Source organism: Molossus molossus, unplaced genomic scaffold (genome assembly GCF_014108415.1).
Source record: "Molossus molossus isolate mMolMol1 unplaced genomic scaffold, mMolMol1.p scaffold_m16_p_7, whole genome shotgun sequence".
NCBI lineage: Eukaryota > Metazoa > Chordata > Mammalia > Chiroptera > Molossidae > Molossus > Molossus molossus.
Genome location: NW_023425401.1, coordinates 106,612,660 through 106,633,184, shown reverse-complemented (window position 1 = coordinate 106,633,184; position 20,525 = coordinate 106,612,660). Strand labels below are relative to the sequence as shown.

The following is a 20,525-nucleotide window of genomic DNA, read 5'->3' as shown; positions in this document are numbered from 1 at the left end:
TAGAATATCACAATCATGCTAACGATCATTAGCCAAAAATCTGAGCTCTAGTCAAATCTTACTTCTTGGAAGTATGAAAAGGTCTTTGGAATTGGGGATTACATGATGAATACTTTCCTTTCTGATGAGGTCAATGTATTCAATTTCACTGTGCAATTCCCTTCCTGCTCTCTGCCCTTTTCTTTATGCACATAATTGGAAAACAAACGCAAACAACCAGAAGTTCTTTGGGAATTGGACTGAAAGAGAAATGTCTCTCTCCTTGTTAACATTCTTGTAATGGAAAGAAGTGGCATTAAAATGCATTTTCTTTTTAAGTGGAAAGACCTTGGATAGAGCAGCAAATGCTGCTCTAAATATTTCCATGGGCATGCAGCTGTTTTTGTATAATCAAACCCTGTTTCAGAAACTAATCAGTGACAAAGACTTTCTAGGTTAACTGATTACCATTATGGGAGAACCAGCCCCCTGTAGCTACACAACAACAACAACAAAACCCGAGGGACAAATCACATAAAACAAAAAGCCGGGGTGAAATAGTAAAAGCACAATACAAAATCCACCTGGAACAAAGAATTAACTGACGGGTTCAAAAGCAATAATAATAATAATAAAAAATGGATTCCCACGAATATGTAACGTTAGCCAATCCACACCATGGGCACTCTTAACAATTTTCGGGTGTCTCTACCTAGTGATTCCCTCACTTCTCATTTTAGACATTTAATACATTGTTCATCAGTTGGTCACAAAAGTGACTCTTGCCATTCATACTGACGGAGTCCTTCAGGGAGGAGCCTATGCACACAATAAGGCACCACCTTATTTCAGTGATGGTAAGTGACGTCCAGCGCTCTGAGAGGTAGGTAATGGCTAACTTCTGTTTTATTTCTCTCAATCCATAGTTTATGTCCTAACCCTCCGATCTCAGCAGGGTTGGATCATGGGTGGAACAACACCAAGAGGGACGGATGACACCAGGGTGTGCGTCCAGCGGGGAGTCTGTGCCCTGGGGTGTAAATGGACTGCTGTTTGGAGAGACCCTTGGTTCAGAGCAGCGCTCAGCCCCTCAGCAGGCTCCGCCGCCTTTCTGCAGGGCGCCCCCAACCGGAGACGTGTGGGAGTTTGTTTCCCTGAGCTGCTTTTAAATCAGAGATTCCTGACCCTTGATAGACCCCACGTGTGATGCAGCCACAAGGGCCAGGTGCGAGAGTGAGCTTGTGTCTGGGGGGGTGGGGTGCACGGGCCTCAGAGTTTGAGGAGGATGACAGGCCCCTGGATAACACCCCCACCTTCAGTCGGCCGGAGCACTTTTAGGGAAACACTGGCATCTGGACCCCGAGGTGCAGAAGGGGAAGGAGGCACTGTGAGTGGGGGAGGGAGAGTGGGAGACTTCTTCAGGTGCAGGGCCCTGTCCCACAGCCAGGGGTCTGACTCCCACAGATGTGCAGAGCTCCCACAGATGTGCAGAGCTGTTCGTGCCCTCCTGCCCCAGTGCTCTCCTGCCCCAGTGTGCACCTGCCCCAGTGCCCTCCTGCCCCAGTGTGCACCTGCTCCAGTGCCCTCCTGCCCCAGTGCCCTCCTGCCCCAGTGTGCACCTGCCCCAGTGCCCTCCTGCCCCAGTGCCCTCCTGCCCCAGTGCCCTCCTGCCCCAGTGCCCTCCTGCCCCAGTGTGCACCTGCCCCAGTGCCCTCCTGCCCCAGTGTGCACCTGCCCCAGTGCCCTCCTGCCCCAGTGTGCACCTGCCCCAGTGCCCTCCTGCCCCAGTGCCCTCCTGCCCCAGTACCCTCCTGCCCCAGTGCCCTCCTGGCCCAGTGTGCACCTGCCCCAGTGCCCTCCTGCCCAAGTGCCCTCCTGCCCCAGTGCCCTCCTGCCCCAGTGCCCTCCTGCCCCAGTGCCCTCCTGGCCCAGTGCCCTTCTGCCCCAGTGTGCATGCAGGAGGCGGCCAATCGATGTTCTCTTTTATTGATGTTTCTATCTCTCTCTCCCTCTCCCTTCCTCTCTCTCTAAAATCAATACAGGACAAAAACCAAACATTTTTTTTTAAGTGTTCAGGGAGAGTAGAGGGCTCGGCACGAGGAGCTGAGGAGTGTGCCTGGCCCGGCATGTGCTCTCTTGTCAGAATGTTACTGACCTCACGCATGGCGCTCAGGGGGCCAACTGCAGATGCCACCCTGGCCTCCGTGCCCCTCCCCCGAGCCTGGCTCTGGAACCTCCTACCTCTTCTCTTCTCTGGGTCAACGGTAGCATCAGGGATAAGTAAAGTCCAAACCTAAGACCATACAGAAACTTAAAGACGTTTCCACTCTTCGTTGACCATGGACCCTGGCCAGGATCAGCAAAGCTTATTACCAGGCAAGCAGTTGATACATCGAATTAATTACTCTATTGTTTTTTGATGATTAAAGTTAATACAGTGTTAACCAAAGGAATTTCAGTTGGGGAGCAGAGGAAAGTTAAAGCTGATAAAATGTCTTTTGCTGAAGGAACACCCTAAATGAATAATCCCTTTCTTTTTCTCTGTATTCCACAGGAAAACAATGTGTGTCTACCGAGTAGTGCAGGGGGTGGTGGAGGCTCGGGAGGAGCACACGGTTTGACCTCGGGGCTCTTCCCTGGGAGGGGAAGACGTACAGCGAACCGGCGCGGCAGTCTGCACTGAGCACGCCGAGGGCCACGCCCTGCGTTTAGCACGTCGTGCTGTCAATGTCCCAGAACACGTTCTGCCGCCTTTTCATGGATGAAGAGGGACCGATGATTAGAGCGATTGGTCAACCAAGCGAGCCACGACCCACAATCCAGTGTGTGCAATCCAAGGCTCACTCGTGTTTCAGAACAAATTCAGTAGTTCTTCCCACTAGACCGATGTTTCTTAACACACTTTCATTATGACATCTGCCACTTGGACGTTCTCAGCACCGACAGAGTGAACTCGTGTGGTTCATGTTAGGGGCACCCGACCTCTGATCGAGAAGCCACACATCGAGGAGGTCGTGAGACTTGTAACAGAGACAGCAGCTGCCCAGAGGCAGCAAGGCCAGGATTTCTGCTCTCTTCCCCGAACCAACGCACCGAATTCCCCTGGGGTTTCCTTCCGTGAAATTAGTGGTTTGTTAAATCAGCAAAAATGTTAGATAACATTAGAAAGGCGATCTCATTGGTGAAATTAAAGATATTAAGGATATGTAGTCTGGCAAAACATCTGGAAGAGACCCCCCCAGCCTGTGTAAGATGGTGTCAGACCCCAGTGAAGCCTGTGACTGGAGCCTTGGAGAAGGTTCTAGGACCTGGATCACTTAGTTATTCTGTGCTGGACGCTAGCTTAGGAGGCTTCCGGTGGCCCTACTCCGCGTGTAGCTGAATCCTGCTTCTAGAGTCGTGCTACAGCTGCCCAAGGACAGCATTTTATTCACAGCAGAGCAAGTCAGAGAGCTGGGCCATCACAGAGTGTGCAGAAACACTTGTATCAACAGCGTTGCACCAACTTGCTACAATGACTCATCTAATGAATACCTACATGTGCCCCAGACCTTGGCCCTGGCTCTGTCCTGCCTGCCCGGTGGCAAAGCTCTCAAATGGCAGCTGTTTCTCAGATGGCTCACTTTTCAGCAGTCGTTGTCTTCCAGAAAGACTCTAAAACAATGTGCAAATCGGCTGCGCTGGATCTGTAATTCCGGTCCTTGGACCATCTGTGTCTGGGCGGCTGGAAGTTCGGAATTCTTCCGCGGGTCAGCAGCCTGTGTTTTAATGTTCTGGGGGTGGGGCCTGAGGCCTGAGTGGTAACAGCTGCCCTGGGCAGTTTCATACACTCTGAGAGCCCCGCGAAGGAAGATGTCACCAGGCAAACACCAAGGCCATTGGCTGACAGCTTTTCTCAATGGTAGATCGGCAACCCAAGAGGAGGGAAATATGCTCTAGACCGCTGGGTCTGAAAACCAGAATCTGCAAAGTAAACCGCAATCTATAAAACCTCATCGCCTACCAACTCCCTGTCATAAATTTGCGGTCATCACTATTTGCTTCCACATCTCGATGGAAATAGATCAAAACGGGCCTTAGACATTCAGTAAGCTCATCCATGGCCACGGAATATCCCACTGTCATCGGGATGGGTAGGGATTGTCAACAGCTCTCTAACGGACTCCTGTGATCCGTTTTCTGTGACAACAGTAACAACGGTTGGCCGAAAGCCCGTCATATTAAATATGTCTTTGGAGGAAAACCAGTTGGGCTATTGGGCTGCTTTTTTTCTCACATCAATACGACATCTTGTCTGACTTCCATCCACTCATCAAATATTTATTAAGAGCCTTTTAAACGTCGGTCATTTTTGCTTCCAATGAAAGCTGTGAAGGATTGCAGAAGCAGAGGTCTGAGTCAGGACTCCTGCCTCCCAGGGGCCGCTCATCACAGCATGACGCACAGGGAGAAGCGCCCGGGACAGGACTCAGAGGTCCTGAGTGCAGGTACTAGCTACAAACTCAGCGGCAAGTCTGTAAAACTCCTGTGCTTCTCCTTCTCTTAGACAATAAGGAATAAACGCTCTTGTATCGCCAATTTTTCAGCACTGACTAATTCATTCATAAGTATTTATTCGTCCTCTACTATAATCCAGGAATGTTTCTAGGACCTTGGGGGATACAGTAGGAGACAAGACATACGGGGGGGGGGGGGGCAAAAGCAGATTTATAGTTGTAATACAAATTAATAATGCAATAATGAATCAATAATAATACAAGAATAAACTCTGTTTCACGGACTCATACCTATAACCCTTCTTTTGCCAACCCCTGTAGGAGATGACTGCTCTCAAGGCTTATTCTAATTATTAGGGAAAAAAATTATAAATATAATGATATATAAACTTATTTTATATAAGCAGCTACATATATATGTGAATATTAACAGCTATATTTTACTAGGCAAATATATGTGCTCATTTATTTTTAAAGTTTAAACCAAAGTCTTAAGAATACAGTGTATTTATTTAGATTTCATATTGCATTATTTAAGATGAGAAAGGCAATAAATTAATAAAAGATATATAGATCTAAATAGTAAACCTAGCACTTTAATAAAAGATGTCTCCATATTTCTTAAATGATAAAAAATCATTTTCAGCCAGAATGCATTCTTCAATATAGAAAACATGCTAGGTTCATGCTACGACACTCTTCTACATATAGTAAAATTTATCATTAAGAGACCCTTCCTTTTTATTCATCTTTTCATTACTTAAGAACCAGGATATATGTAGGCAGTCTCCAGGATGGCCCCAATAACCCATCTCCTCGGTAATCCCTCCCTTGAAGTGTGAGCTGGATTCAGTGACTCACTTCTAACACATTGTAGATAACCGGACTGCTGGGATATCATTTACAAGACTGAATTGCAAGAAAACTTGGGCTTATGTCTTGGAAACTTTCTCTTGCTTATGGCTTTCTCCTCCCCTCCCTTCCCCTTCTCTTTCTCCTCCCTCCCAGACCCTCCCTCTCTCTCAGTCCAATCATCTATCTACAGGAGAGGCCACCTGGAGAAGAGGCGTCCTGTAGGGTCAGAACCACAGGAAGGAGAACTGAAGCCCCCCAGCCAACAGCCAGAACAAACCATCAACCAAGTGAGTGCTTCTTGGAAGGGGACCCTCCAGCCCAGTCCAGGCTTCAAGCAGGTGGGTGTGACTTCATGAAAGATGTTCCTGAGTCAGGAAAACCCAGCCAAACCATGCCCGAGTTCCTCATCTAGAGTAACTGTGCAATAATGCTTGCTGTTTGAACCCTCTAAGTTTCAGGGTAATTACTTACACAGGAATGAGTGATTAATATATAATCCAAGGAATCTTGAGGATACTATTGTGAAAGTGAATGGATTCAGAATCTCATGCATTATACCTCGATGATTCGAACTGGGCTTGAAGAACGTGGTGATGTCATTGTAATGCCTTTATCACGAAGAAACACATTTCCACTCTTTTTAACTCAATACGATTATGACTGTACTTTTTTCCCTGAGATCTCCTGCATCCATTGAACCACATATAAATACTTCATGATCAGACTTCATTGAAACACTCTTTTGAGCAATGTATTAGTTCGCCAATGGAAAAAAAAAAAAAAAAAAATGGCACCCTTACCTCCAAAGAAGTACTTCTCGCCAGTTTTAACTTGAAGAGGACTGTTAGTTCGAACGGCTGACGCCTCGTCTCCATCGATGGTGAGAATAGCAAAGTTCTCCTTAGCCAGGAACCGAACCTCATGCCACTGTCCATCATTCAGCCCGGAACCTGTTGAGTACAAGGTGAAATAAATTTATTTCCTGAAGGTGGTTTCCTATAAAACCGTTTTCAATATCAATGAAGTCGGAATTTTATAAGTCGAAGCGAATCCTCTTTCATCTAGGAGAACGCAGTGCTACTTGTAATTAATATCTCATGCTCCTTTAATATCATCAGTGGTTTTATTCTCCGTTGAACCACACAAGGAATAATATATCCTGATCGAAGGGGATCACAATAATGTGCCATTGGGCTACTCGGGAAAATGAATGAAGTCCATAACGTTGTTTGGAAGGTGATGGTGCACTATTTTAACTTAATACCCATTTTCTGGTCAGCTTTACTAGACTCTGCTCTCATATAAGAAAATTGATTTATGACTCATCTCATCTCTCTCTCCTTTTTATAAACTTTCTTTGCATTGTTATTTTTTTTTTTCTAAACAAGCACAGGTGGTTAAATATGGTTGATAGAAATGAACGATTAAAAATAAATGTGTAGGTATGTATCGTTATTTGTGCTAACTGACCACTGATGAGCGTGGGAAACAACATCAGGGTTATCTGATCATTTACCAATAAGGTACCTTTAGAATGAAGTAGGTTATATTCAAACAAATAAAAAATGACGAAATTAATCAACTCCCACCCCTAATGACCACATTTCACTGCTGTCTGGGACGAAGATCATGCGAAACAAAACTTCTATCCAGCTCTCCATGACAGAGACAATAATGTAAAGTTTCTGTTTAACCTGAGTTCATTTTATGAAGAATAATTAGAAAACTAAGGAGCATAGAGAGAATAGCCATTGAACATAAATATCTGGAAAGAGTTTAAGAAACACTAAGAGACAGAGAAGTATGTGGGGGTCAGAGTGGCAATTGTTTGACCTTCTGAAGTTCTATGCTGTGTCAAGGGAAGAGATTTAACTTATTAGCTCCAGACAGAATAATCTAGAATCCAGAGGTAGAAGTTACTTGAAGATACACTTCAGCTTCACAAAAGAAAGACAAGCTGCCCAGCCAGTGTGGCTCAGTGGTTGAGTATCAACCCGTGCTCCAAGAGGTCGCCATTCGATTCCTGGTCAGGGATCATGCCCAGGTTGTGGACCCAATTCCCAGTGGGGGGCATGCAGGAAGTGACCAATCGATGTTCTCTCTCATCGATGTTTCTATCTCTCTCTCCCTCTCCCTTCCTCTCTTTCTAAAAATCAATAAAGAAAAAAACAAACAAGCAAATAAAGGTATAAAAAAATAAAACAAGAGTAAATCAGTGAAATGCTGATGTCGGCTCCCAGCCTCTGATCAGAGGTCTGCAAACCAAGGCTCAGAGGTCAATGCAGGCTGCTGCTGTCTGTTTTTCTACAGCCTGGGAACTAAACATAGTCTCATATTTTTAAATAGTTAGAAATAAAGAAAAACAAGAACGTTGAATTTCATGCAAAAATCATATAAAACTCAGATTTTAGTGCCCACATACAGGAATGCAGGCAAACTCATTTACTTACACATTGTCAGAGACAGAGTGAAATAAATAGTGGACAAAGAGACTGTTTCCCTGGAAACGCCTGAACTGTTTACTGTGTGGTCATTTACAGAAAAAGCATAAACTAGTGGCCGTTTTATACTATCAAATGGAAATACCACTTTAAAGAAAACATTAAGGCCTGTAGGAATTCAGAAGATAGTCACCTATAGGTAGCGTTACTGATGATATTCTGGTAAATATCATTACAAATAATTACCTCGAAGGTATTCATGTTTGGATGTTCACATTTTAACTTAGTATTACATATTTCAGTACATTTTATTTCAATGGAGAAACATAGAAAATCCCTGATCTAAAGTAACAAATAGTAAATGATTTCCAAACTATAAAATATATCATACATATGAATACATAGATAATTATACATTTTTTATACTGAAATTATTATGCAAATGTAAAACCTTATTTTAAAATTAAAACCAGGCCCTGACTGGATACTTCAGTTGGTTAGAGCATCATCCTGATACACCAAGTTTGCGGTTTCAATTCCTGGTGAGGGCACATAAAAGAATCAACCAATGAATATATAAATAAGTGGAACAATAAATCTATCTCTTTCTCTCTTCCTCCCTCTAAATATCAATTAAAAAAACCTAAAAATAAAATACAATTAAAATCAGTTAGCTTCCTGCCCTGGCCGGTTTGGCTCAGCGGTTAGAGTATTGGTCTGTGGTCCAGAGAGACCCGGGTTCGATTCCTGCTAAGGGCACATACCTCGGTTGCAGTTTGTCCCCGGCCCTGGTTGGGTTGTGTGGGTGGAAGCCACTTGATGTGTCCCTTTCACGTTAATGTTTCTCTCTCTCTCTCTCTCTCTCTCTCTCTCTCTCTCCCCCTCCCACTCTATCTGAACAAAATATCGAAAAATGTCTTCAGGTGAGGATTAAAAAAAAAAATCAGTTAGCTTCCTGACAAGTGTTTACTGAAATCCTTCCTTCTCAAGTAGGTGACTTTCGGGTTCTCCCATAGAACTGACGTTATAAGACTGTCTTTACCGTAACACTTTTCTTTAAAGTACCAAACTGGGTTTAGTGTGGGTTAACCATAAAAGTGCCTGGTTCTGATTCTGGCTTTTGCTTTTGCCTGTACAGTGTGATGAACCCTGTTTTGAAACACAAGTTGGGGCCAGGATCCCAAGGACATTAATCTCACAAACGTTCATTTCCCAAATGTAATCCTAAATAATCACGCACCCAGAGGACGTCACTTATAAGATATCTGTAGCTGACAGGTGTCCTGTTCTAAATGGTAGACCAGAAAGCCTTTCTAAAAAAAAAAAAACTCCTGTCAGAGACAGTACAAAACTTGTCTTCCCCAAGGTAATGTAGGAATAAAGATCATCAGCCTTAATTGTTCATGGCAAAGTGTCGATTATTCCAATCAGATTACAATAAAAAGGTTACTTTATTTTCTTCCAGAAACTTAATTACTAGAGACGGAGGACCACCGATCAAAGCGGCCTTGTTGATAGCAGCCCCGACTACATCCGAGCTCGAACTGTGATTTTATTCATTGCAGGTCCGACCATGATTTTGAACTTTGCATGCTAACAGTCATGCAGAGGTAAGCCTTAGCACCTGGGATAGCAGCGAGCCCCCAAATATAACGAGGCCCCTTCTCTGTGCGGATGATCTAACTGCTCCAGAGCAAGCAGGCGGGTTCCCGGGGGTTCTCTCCCCTGCACGTTATAGAAGAACTACCGCCGGGAGGCTCTCTCGCAAGAAGAATCTAATTTCATGGTCTCTGTACATGGGGCTATTTATAGACATACTGTCCTAAGTGCTCCATGGCAGTCACTCTGCTGAGCACTTTACTTGCATTCAACTCACTTCGAATGCACAGAAAAGAAAAATATACGTATTTCCCAAGTAAGTAGGTGAGGGCACTGAATGGGATAAAATGGAAGCATCTGTGGGCAGTCAATAGCAGGACTTAGCAATGGAATTCAAGATACATCTGGGTCCAGAGGCTGAATTCATACAACAAACAAGGAGAAACAAAACAGTTTTATATGACCTCTGCGCACCCGCGATCAGAGTTCTCTTACGCTGTGCCCGCGTGCACAGACGCACACGCACACACGCACCCCCATTGGCCACCACCTCTGCACAGGAGCGCGGTTCCCGGGGACACCCTGTCTCATGCAGCAGGAGGGCTGCATGAAACGGAGACAGCGTCGTGTTTCGGCATTTGGCCGGTGGGCGTGTCTGCTGTGCTGGAGCACCCCCTTGCCACCTGTCTTCTAGTATTTTCTTACGGGTGTTTTCCTCTTAAAATTGTAATTAGAATAGAAAGTGTCTACTACAGGTTTGAGGAGCAAATGCTGGGCACAGGAGAATACCCCTGAGTGTGTGTGAAAGGCACCTCTGTACTGTGGACTCCGAGCGAGGGAGCCTTGTACCCACTCTTTCCACTTCACGACGAGTGGCCAGTGCTCCTAAACACCCCACCGTGTCGTCGGTGTGGAATCGAACCCGCGGCTCTGTGGTCCACAGGTGGACGCTCTAACCGCTGAGCCAAACCCGCCAGGGCACAGATTGCCTCTTGAAAGCATGTTTATATATTATTTTTATTTTTTCTTTATTGATTTTAGAGAGAGAGGAAGGGAGAGAGGGATGGAAATGTTGATGAGAGAGAACATCGACTGGCCGCCTCCAGCATGCCCCCCACTGGGGATCCGGCCCACAACCTGGGCATGTGCCCTGACCGGGAATCGAACCAGCAACCTCTTGGTGCATGGGTCAATGCTCAACCCCTGAGCCACACTGGTCAGGTAAAGCAATATTGTGAGGCAATAACCTCAGAGAGAAAGAACTCAAGTCTCATTTTCCTCTTCTGTAAAATGAGGTGAATCCAAGCTTCTTTATTTTTTGATCGAGGGCACGGACACACTGCCTCCTGGCTACAGCCCCAGCTGCCTCACGCTATTGTTTCAAATGAACGACAGTGCTTAATAACCTTTAACTCGCATGGAAGGGAGCATGAATGACACTGAGGGGCTTTTGCCATTCAGTGCCACGCGGAATTCACTCAGAATCACCGCTGATCAGATCATGGATATAAGATATAAACTTACAATACTTAGCAATACATATATTCAGGGGACAACAGAAATGTACTCTCATCCCGAGTTTTGTTAGAAATAACAAAGAACATACATCCCAAAGAGCACGTGACTGAATCGGACCCCAGCAGCACTTCTCAGCTGCTGGGAAGAAGGCACTGTTCCTCCACGCTCTGTTCTAGAGCCAGCGACTGTCCCAGGGAAGGGAGACAACGCCCAGGGGCACCCACCAGTGACTCAGTGGGTCCCCCATGGCTGGACAGATCAGGACTAGCCCTGTGGAGAAGGATGCTGATTTTTGAACTTGAGAAAGAGACTCACATTTCATGTGCCTCAAACATCCCTAGCACCTCCCTGAACCTGGCCCCGGCGACCCACACTGCCCGAGTCACTGTGCTGACTCATCTGGACAGGGAGCAGCAAGGGAGCCGGAAGGAAGCCAACAGTGTGGTCCCTAAGAGGCTGACCCAGGAGCCGGCCGCTGTGTTGCTCCTGCCCCTGCTAACCTGGGCAGTTCACTTAACCACTGTGTCCCGGCTCCTCTGCTCTGAAATGCAAAGAACCGTATCTACTTCGCGGATTTCTCTTGAGGGGTAGATGGAGTTGTGTTTGCAGTCACGTTAGAACTGAGCCTGGCAACCAGGAAGCAGTGTGTCTGTGTCCTCCGATCAAACAATAAAGAAGCTTTGATTCACCTCATTTTACGGAAGAGGAAAATGAGACTTAAGTCCTCTCTCTTGGGGTTATTGCCTCACAATGACAAATATTGGTGTACTTGTTATAAACAGCCTTCTAAATAAGACAGCAGTGTGAAGAGTCTCAACAAGGTGGACATCATGACTGTCCACATTTGAGACAACTGAAATAAACACGTCCCCGTGTTATGCTCACGGGCACTTGTGGCTTAGCAAATCATGTCCAGTGACAGTGTTACACATGGAAACAACGCCTGTGTTCAAAGAACTTCCAGGTGAAGATGACTCGTTCTGCAAAAATGTGCCGGCTGTCTCCCAAGCTTAAGACAAGGACGCTGATGTTAAAGCTACATATAAAGAAATAACAAAATCATTTCCAAAAGGCAAGAGTGTACAATCGATGTTCTAAAGTATTCGTGTGTATCGTTTGCAAAACACACAGTAATTAAGTAAATATTATAGGCATTTTCACCTACAGCATTAAATGTTTATATGTGCAAATGAGTCCAAGGGCACCCTTAATGACCTTGCTGGGGAAAATGGGGGGACTGTCCTATATTTGGGGTGATTTTTGATTCACACACAAATGAAACATCCAGCTGTAAGAGACCGAGTGAGATGAGGAAAAGGGGTGTTTGACTGACAGAGTCACCTTCAGGGGAGCAGAACAGACCAACAGTCAAGTGCATGGACTCTGAAGTCAGATGTCTGGGTACGAATCTCATTTCTGTTCACCTAACAGCCGAGTTAACCTCTGCATTCCTCAGCCCCCTCCTCTGTGAAATGGGGATAAGAGATGGACCTGCTCCATAGGGTTGCCCTGAGGACTAAGGGTAGATACTATCATTTAGCACATAAGTAGCACTCAGTAAGTATTAGCTGTTTTTTCCTACTCGGCGAGTGAGCTAGCTCTCTCTCGACACATCGACTTGAGTTGTCGCCCATTAATTCTGTAATCATTAGCTATTATGAAATTATTAAAATTGGTTTTCTTTATGAACAAATGCCCCCTTCCCCAATATAAACCTAGTAGTGTAACATCAGTGGTGAGGAATTTGAATATTTGGGGAGGTAGTCCCTGGTGTATATCTTGTTAATATCAAGGCCAACAATTCTTAAAGCCTATTTTGAGCAAAATGCAATTTTAAAAACTAGATTATTTAATAGATGTGGTCCTGAATGTTTGTGTAATATTTCCAAAAATTAAATCCAATTTCAAGCAAGGATTTCTCATGGTGTCTAACTTTGAGGAACCTGATGTAAACCACAGTATATATTTTCCCAACACATTTTTGTTTTAAAAAACATCCACTATTGCAACAGTTTGATTTGATTTTAAACTGCCAGATTATTTGATGTTACTTTATAATAGATACCTCCAGTTCTTCATTAATTCCTAATGATGAAACTTTTCAACTGCACATTACAAAAGAAAAACAGCATTTTCACCAAGAGTTTTTAACCGAAAACCAACATCTTTAGAATCATTTCCCAGCTCCCAGTCTTAATTTTTTTTCATAAAATAACTAAATTGTTTTACAAGATTTTCTCTAACATCTCCCTAACTTCTAACTGCTAGAGAAGCTTGTTTGGTATGCAAATGTAAAATGTTAATGAAGCATATTCTATCTCGGCAGGCTGTCTAATAGCATTATTTTTAAAGTGAGGCTCTTGAGGTGGTTGCTTTGATTGGACTAGAAGAAACAGATGTTACTCTTGTTAGAGACAAGAAGACAAGACTGGTTTAATGAATACAGAAAAATAGAAAGTATTTAAAATATAGTAGCAAACCGAGACGTAACATCTGTTTGACTAGGTTTCAAATAAAATTACAGTGGCTGGAGTTTTCAATCTTTCGCTCAACATTCAGTCTTAAAAGAGAGCTGTCCTGGAATAGGGATCCATCTCTAGGCGGTTATGCGGTTCCCCGATATGTAATAATATGTAACAAGTTATCAGCTATCTGTCTATGCAATAGTAAAGAAAAGGAAATAGACATCTCTATATAAATATGCCATGTACTGTTTCTCTTCTATCTACATAAATTCTGTATCATTAGGGGATGGATCCAGTGTAATCTTGCTCACTTCTACATGCCAATACTAACCACCTCCTACAATATATGACCAATGACAGTCAGAAGGAACATGCACTAAGGTGTTCGGGCAGGCACAAAAGAGTTCTATTTTCTTTAAGCTGAAGACACTGCCAAAAGCCTTTTCTGTACCGGTGTAGACAGAAGGTCACCTTGGAACGTGTCTTTTCTGAAAGAGCGAACGCGTTGAGGAGCGCACTCTCGGCTTCTGCACGAGTTGCTAGAAATGACCCCTTCGCTTATTTCACTTGCAGACTCTTAGGGGTGGATGGGGTCTTCCCTTTCAGGTGCCCAGAATCTTCTGAGAAAGAAAGGGCTCAGGTTAACATTTTATTTCCTTGTCTGCCCATGAGAGTCATTTGGGGGATTTTCTTTTCTTTTCTTTCCCCCCTTTATTGATTTTTAGAGAAAGAGGAAGTAAGAAGGAGAGAGAGAGAGAGAAACAGCCATGAGAGAGAACATCGATTGGCCGCCTCCTGCATGCCCCCCACTGGGGATCGGGCCCACAACCTGGGCATGTGTCCTGACCGGGAATTGAACTGGCGACCTCTTGGTGCATGGGTTGACGCTCAACCACTGAGCCACAATTTTGGGGGGATTTTCAAAGTTCTACACGGAAACCTCCAAATCACTGTCAAGGACATGGAAGATCTACATAACTGGACATACACACCAGCCGTCCTAGTCAAAATCCCAACATTGGTCTTTGTAGAGAAAGACCAATTAACATATGAGGAAAGTGTGAAAAACCTTAAATATAAAACAAACAAAAATAAAATAAATTAGAAGACGTATCACAAGATTTAAAGACTTGCTATGAAGCTATAATAACCCACAAAGAGATCAGAAATAGACCCGCACACCTGTGGTCCGTTAAATTTTGACAAAGGCACTAAAAGCAGTTGAATGGAAAAAGACAAGGTGTTTTCTTTGTTTTTAAATGGTGTGGGAACAACTGCATTACTTGGAGTGGGGGTGCGTTTCAATTTCTACCTCACACAATACATGAAAGTCAGTTCTAGATGGACTTTATTTATATTTTTATCCTCACCTGAGGACATTTTTCCATTTTTTGTTCAGATAGAGTGGGAGGAAGAGAGAAGAAGAGAGGGAGAAACATTGATGTAAAAGGGACACATCGAGTGGCTGCCACCCACAGGACCCAACCAGGGCCGGGGACAAACCGCAACCGAGGTACGTGACCTTAGCGGGAACCAAACCCGGGTCTCTCTGGACTGCAGGCCAACGCTCTAACCACTGAGCAAACTGGTCAGGGCTAGATGGTCTTTAGACCCAAACGTAAAACCCTATGATAAAGCTTCTGACAGATAGCAGAACACCTTCAGGACTTTGGGGTTATGAGAGATTTCCTAGGCCATCAAAATCACCAGATAAATTTGGCTTCACCCCAACGGAGTACTCCTGCTTATCCATGGACAGGGCTCAGAAAATTCAAGGCAGGGCAGAGAGCAAACACACACACACACACACACACACACACACACACACACACACACAGATTTGATGACAGAACATACTACAATATACTAGAAGCTCTTACAAACCAATAATTGAGAGACATATCATGCATAAAGATGTACAAATTGCCCATAAACAAGGAGAAATTGCCTGACATCATCTGGCACCAGGGAAACAAAAATCACATGACATACAATTTTGCAGAGTTTTCGCCCTCTTTAGTGGCTAAAAATTGAAAGGACTAACTAGGATCTGGGTCAATCTGAACTGTCGCACATTGCTGGTGGGATGAAATTTTGTGCAACCACTTTGGAAAACTTGGCAGTTTTTTTGTTTTTCGTTTTTGCAAATAAAATTAAACACGTATTACTCCTATCGTCCAACAGTTCCCCTCCCAAAATGTTTACCCACTAAAATCAAAATATATACTGCAAAAATTCTTATACAGGAATGTTTCGGCAGCTTTATTTGTAATAGGCCTACACTGGAAATATTCATATGTCCATATGAAGCATATTAAAACATGGGAATGTCGTTAAGCCATAAAAAATGAACTAGTGGTACAAACAGCACTGTTTTGCACAGAAGGATGTACACTCAAATTACAACCCACTGAAGGCATCCTTGTACGTGGAGTTCTGGAATAGGCAGCACTAACCGATTATGATAAAAATCAGGACAGTGGCTTCCTGTGGGGTATGTGTGAGGTCGGAATGGACCGCAAGTTGGCACAAGGAGACTTTCCGAGGTAATGAAAATGTTCTAGATCTTGACTGAAGGTTGGCTGCATAAGTAAACACCTTTTTTTTGTTTTGTTTTTAAAGAATAGTGGATTGATTTTCAGAGAGAGAGGATAGGGTGGGGAGAGAGAGAGAAACGTCTATTGGCTGCCTCTTGAGTGTCCCCCACCAAGGATTGAGCCAGCAACCCGAGCATGTGCCCTTGACTGGGAATGGAACCAGCAACCTCCTGGTGCACAAGATGACACCCGACCAGCTGAACTGCACCAGCCAGGGCATAAGGGTACATCTTTATCAAAATCCACTGCATTATACTTTTAAGATCTGTGCATTTCACATGTAGTTGATCCTTGCTGTTGATTCACCGTCTGTGAATTGGCCTACTTGCTAAAATGAACTTGTGGTGCTATGTTGGTCATCCACGGGCTCTCATCACAGACTGGTGACACCTGGGCGCCCGCCGATGCACACGTTTCCAGCTGAAACTAAGAAAGGCAACCTTCTGCCTTCGCCTTCTGACTCTCACCTTATTGACAAGTGCCCTTTTCACCTCATATTTAGCCACATTTTTGCCCTTTTGTTGGTTTTGCCATTTAAAGCGGGCCCCGTGTTCCTGGGTGTGAGAAGGCTGGGGTGTGTCTTACAAAGAGAAACGATGGACGTTACCTAAGCGTCTTCCAGGTACAATCCCGGGTATGATCCTGTTATCTATCAGTTCAGTGTTGATGAGTGAATGTATGTATTCAACAAGGTCACTTTAAACAGAAACACACATAGAACAAGGCTCTGTACTCCGGTGATGCAGACATTGGACCAGAGGATATCAGGAACCTAACCCTATACTTCTTATAGGAGTGTTGGCTCAGTCTTCACCGCGTTGGCGCATTTGCAATGACTACGTTGAACAGAACTCCCGTGCGCTGGATGCATTGGGCCAGGCCTCTTCAGAAGCTCTCGCAGGAGGTAGGACAGGGGAAGACAGAGGCTTGGACCGAGGTTGGCACTGGGGAAAAGTGGTCAGATTTGTCATATATTTTATAGCTACCACAAACAGGTCTTACTCATTAGTTATCAAAAATGTGAGGACAGGGAAGATAGGAGACTTATCAGCGGAGTGGACATCAATGCCACTGGACTAATGGGAGCCCGGGGCGGGGAGTCAACGTTGGGTATGTCCATTGGAAATCTCAGTGCAGATGTCAGGCACTGTTGGGTATTTGTGTGTGGAGTTCAAGGAAGAAGTCAAGACCAGACATGGGCATTTGGTGGCCTGAGCATTCATCAAAGGGCTAGATAAGGTCACCTAGAGATAAAAGTCAGATAGAGGAGAGAGATGGGGTGCACTGAAGAAGCTGGAAAGAACAAAGAAGTCCGGGAAAGAAGACTGAGAAAGAGCAGCCAGTGAAACCAGAAAAACCAAACAGGAAATTGTGTTGAGAGATGTTTCCAGGAGGGACTAGCTGACTCTTTTAGGTGCTTCTGAGATATCAAGTCAAATGATGACCAGAAGTGGGCAGCAGGTATGGAAATGTGGAGGGAGGGGTATGGTCACTGGAGTGGGGCGAGGAGACCACGGGGCAGGGGGAAGTCGGGGGATGCAGAATAAGAATGTACAGTCCTGAGCAGTTTAGATACACAGGGAAATCATTTTCAGCATAGTCAATATTAACAATCTGAAGAAAACCTTGCCCTGGCTCCTTTTGTGCAGTGGTTAGAGCGTCGGCCTGTGGATCAGAAAGTCCTGGGTTCGGTTCCCGCTAAGGGCACGTACCACAGTTGCAGTTTGTCCCTGGCCCTGGTTGGGGTCGTGTGGGTGGCCACCACTCGATGTCTCTCTCTCACATCAATGTTTCTCACTCTCTCTTCACCCCTCTCTGCCTCCCGCTCTATCTGAAGATAAATGCAAAAATGTCCTTGGGTGAGGATAAAAATAAATAAAAATAAAAACCTGAAGAAAACCATGAATCTCAGCCTAAGAAAATTCCTGGTTCAAAGATACTCAAAATGTATATACAGTTTCAGGGGTTTAGCTCTTCATTCAGATTAAGAATCCTGCTGGAGCCCAGCTGATGTGGCTCAGCGGTTGAGCATCGACCCATGCACCTAGAGGTTGCCGGTTCAATTCCCGGTCAGGACACATGCCCAGGTTGTGGGCCCGATCCTCAGTGGGGGGCGTGCAGGAGGCAGCCGATCAATGTTCTCTCTCATCGATGTTTCTCTCTCTCCGTCTCCCTTCCTGTCTCTATAAAATCAATAAAGAAAAAAAATTAAATCCTGCTTTATATAATCCATTTTTTATTAAAATGTTTAATGTTGACATTATTGCAGACTTCCCCCATCCCCCCTCTTTACCCAGCTCCCACTCTTTTAGCCTTCACCACACTGTTGTCCATGTTCACGCATATAAACCATAATCTTCTCACTGTACCTCTAACTTCATTGGGCTTTGAGAATACTACCAACTTATTAATTCTTTTCTGAGTTACAGCTTTTCATATAGATACATATTTAATATTTAATGGCTTATACATTATATTTTCTGTTCCTTAATTTTAAAAAAATAAATATTCCAATGAACTGCTTTAAACATAAATATTTATTATTGTTGTTTATGGTCACTGTTTTGTTTCTGTTTTACAAAGAAAGGTGTTGCTGTGACAGTATTATACCATTTTGGGAACATCAGCTGTCATTATTATTAATATTACGATTTATTTTTTGAATCTCAGTCATATTTAGTCCTTTATCTTGGTTTCGTATGTGTCTCAGATAAACTGCAATATCTTACGATTTCCTCTAAAGGCACAAAAATCATTCTTGTTTATAGGAACCTGGCACTGCCCCAGAGGTAAGGACTCTCCAGTCAACCCCTCCTTTCCCAAGGGCGGACCTGGGGGGACACTGCCGAGCGAGTGCAGGTCAGCAGGATGACCCCTGGTCTCAGGACGCCTGCCTTACGGTACCATCTCATGAGATTTAAATATTTCAAGACACGTTTCCATCATGTCCATGAAACGGTTCCTGCATTTCATAAACTGGAGCTGCGTGGCATGAGGGAAAAAAAATAGAGAAGGCAGGCTGTAGAAGAGATGATTTCTGCACCCCACTGGGGGCCACTGACAAGAGGTCATCTAAAATGTGGGTGTCACTTATTTTCCAGAGCCTAACTGTAGCATGTGCCCCCCCCCCCCCACCGGGTGGCTGCTGGGGAAGTCGGTATTGCAGTGATGACAGGGCACATGACCTGAGGTCCCCAGGCATGCATTCCTCCCACACAGCATGGGCAAGGAGAGCCTGGGGTTATACTGGTGAGTGACCAGGCTTCAGACCTGTCACCGAAGTGACATAAAAAATATCGTTGAGAAAGAATAACAGGGAGGCCGTCGATGAAGAGAATGGTGATTCTTCTTAGGTCGATTCAGTTCATGTTCTTGTTTTTCTAAATTTTGGTAACACATTGAAAGCGGGAAAGGGACGGCGGGCAGAACTCAGGACGGGCGTTCTTCCTTTCCAATACCGTTGACAGCGGTGGCTTCACACGCGCCGTCGAGGATGTGCGCACGGAGGACTGTGCATGTCAGGGGCTTTGATTACACACAGGCTTTTACACCTGTGGATGCTGGACCACTCCGGGGGGACACAGCATTGCACTGGAGAGGTGATCCGGCCACTCGGGGGCTCCGAGGCTCATGTGCGCAGAGAACACCCGTGATCACCGTTCTGACGTCGAAGAGAGACTAGAATATTACGATGAGGCCCAATCCTTTACAATTTGAGTGTAAATCATTGTTTTGAAACTGCATCATAAAAGGCGCAATTGAACCCCAGTTTCTCACTCCAGACCATTCTGAGTTACTGCTTTTTAGCAGAACTGTCTGTTTTCACACTTGCCATGGAACACTTTTGATCCCTCACTCGAAGCAGAGCCTCATGCATGCATGAGGGTCACGGACACAGGCGAGAGCTGCCCCCGCCTTGCACAAGGAGCTCTCTCTGCAAACCTCCCGGCGACTCTCCTGCCGCGTGTCCCGAGCCCGCGAGCGGCTCCTGCTATCCCAGCTCGGCCGGCCCCTCCGACTGTGTCCGCCGAACCATGAAGGGCGCATCTCCATATATTTGCCAACTATTTCTTCCGCAGTCTTCAATTCCACAGCAATCCATTCTGAGTGTCACCGGCCCGCCGGTGGTTTTTCTCATTTTTGGTGGCAAAACGGGAATGGAAGAAAGCCCTTGGTGAGCACAGGGAAGGGATACGTGTAGGACTAACGTTTCATGTACCTTGAAGTTATACATTGATTCTGTTCATCCCTTCTTGTGGATTTTAACCTGGACGTGGTAGGTACTGGACGAGATGAAAAATTAAAGTTAACATTTTAAAAATTAATATTTTCATGCATTTTGGAAACCACTGATCTGCCTTTTTAGGATGGTTTCACGGACTGGTGTCCTATACATACATTGTGTGTGTGTGTGTACTTGTGTGCACAGATATGCAACTTCACCACATGACACACACACAGACAGTGTTAGAATCTGGATCGCACAGACCCTACTATCACCTGAGAAAACCACTTTACCTCTCTGGCCCAGAAATTCTTATCACTAAAATAAATCATTCGCACCGGCTGATGACA

At 44.8% G+C, this 20,525-nt stretch overlaps 1 protein-coding gene across 1 annotated transcript in view; it reads right to left on the bottom strand.

Annotated features, from left to right (window-relative positions):
* The window catches only part of CNTNAP2 (contactin associated protein 2), a 1,693,809-nt gene that overhangs the window by 776,794 nt on the left and 896,490 nt on the right, over window positions 1-20,525 (bottom strand). The window contains exon 9 of the mRNA XM_036246733.1: window positions 6,131-6,280. Coding sequence (XP_036102626.1) covers window positions 6,131-6,280 — 150 coding nt within the window. The remainder of the gene's footprint in view (window positions 1-6,130; window positions 6,281-20,525) is intronic.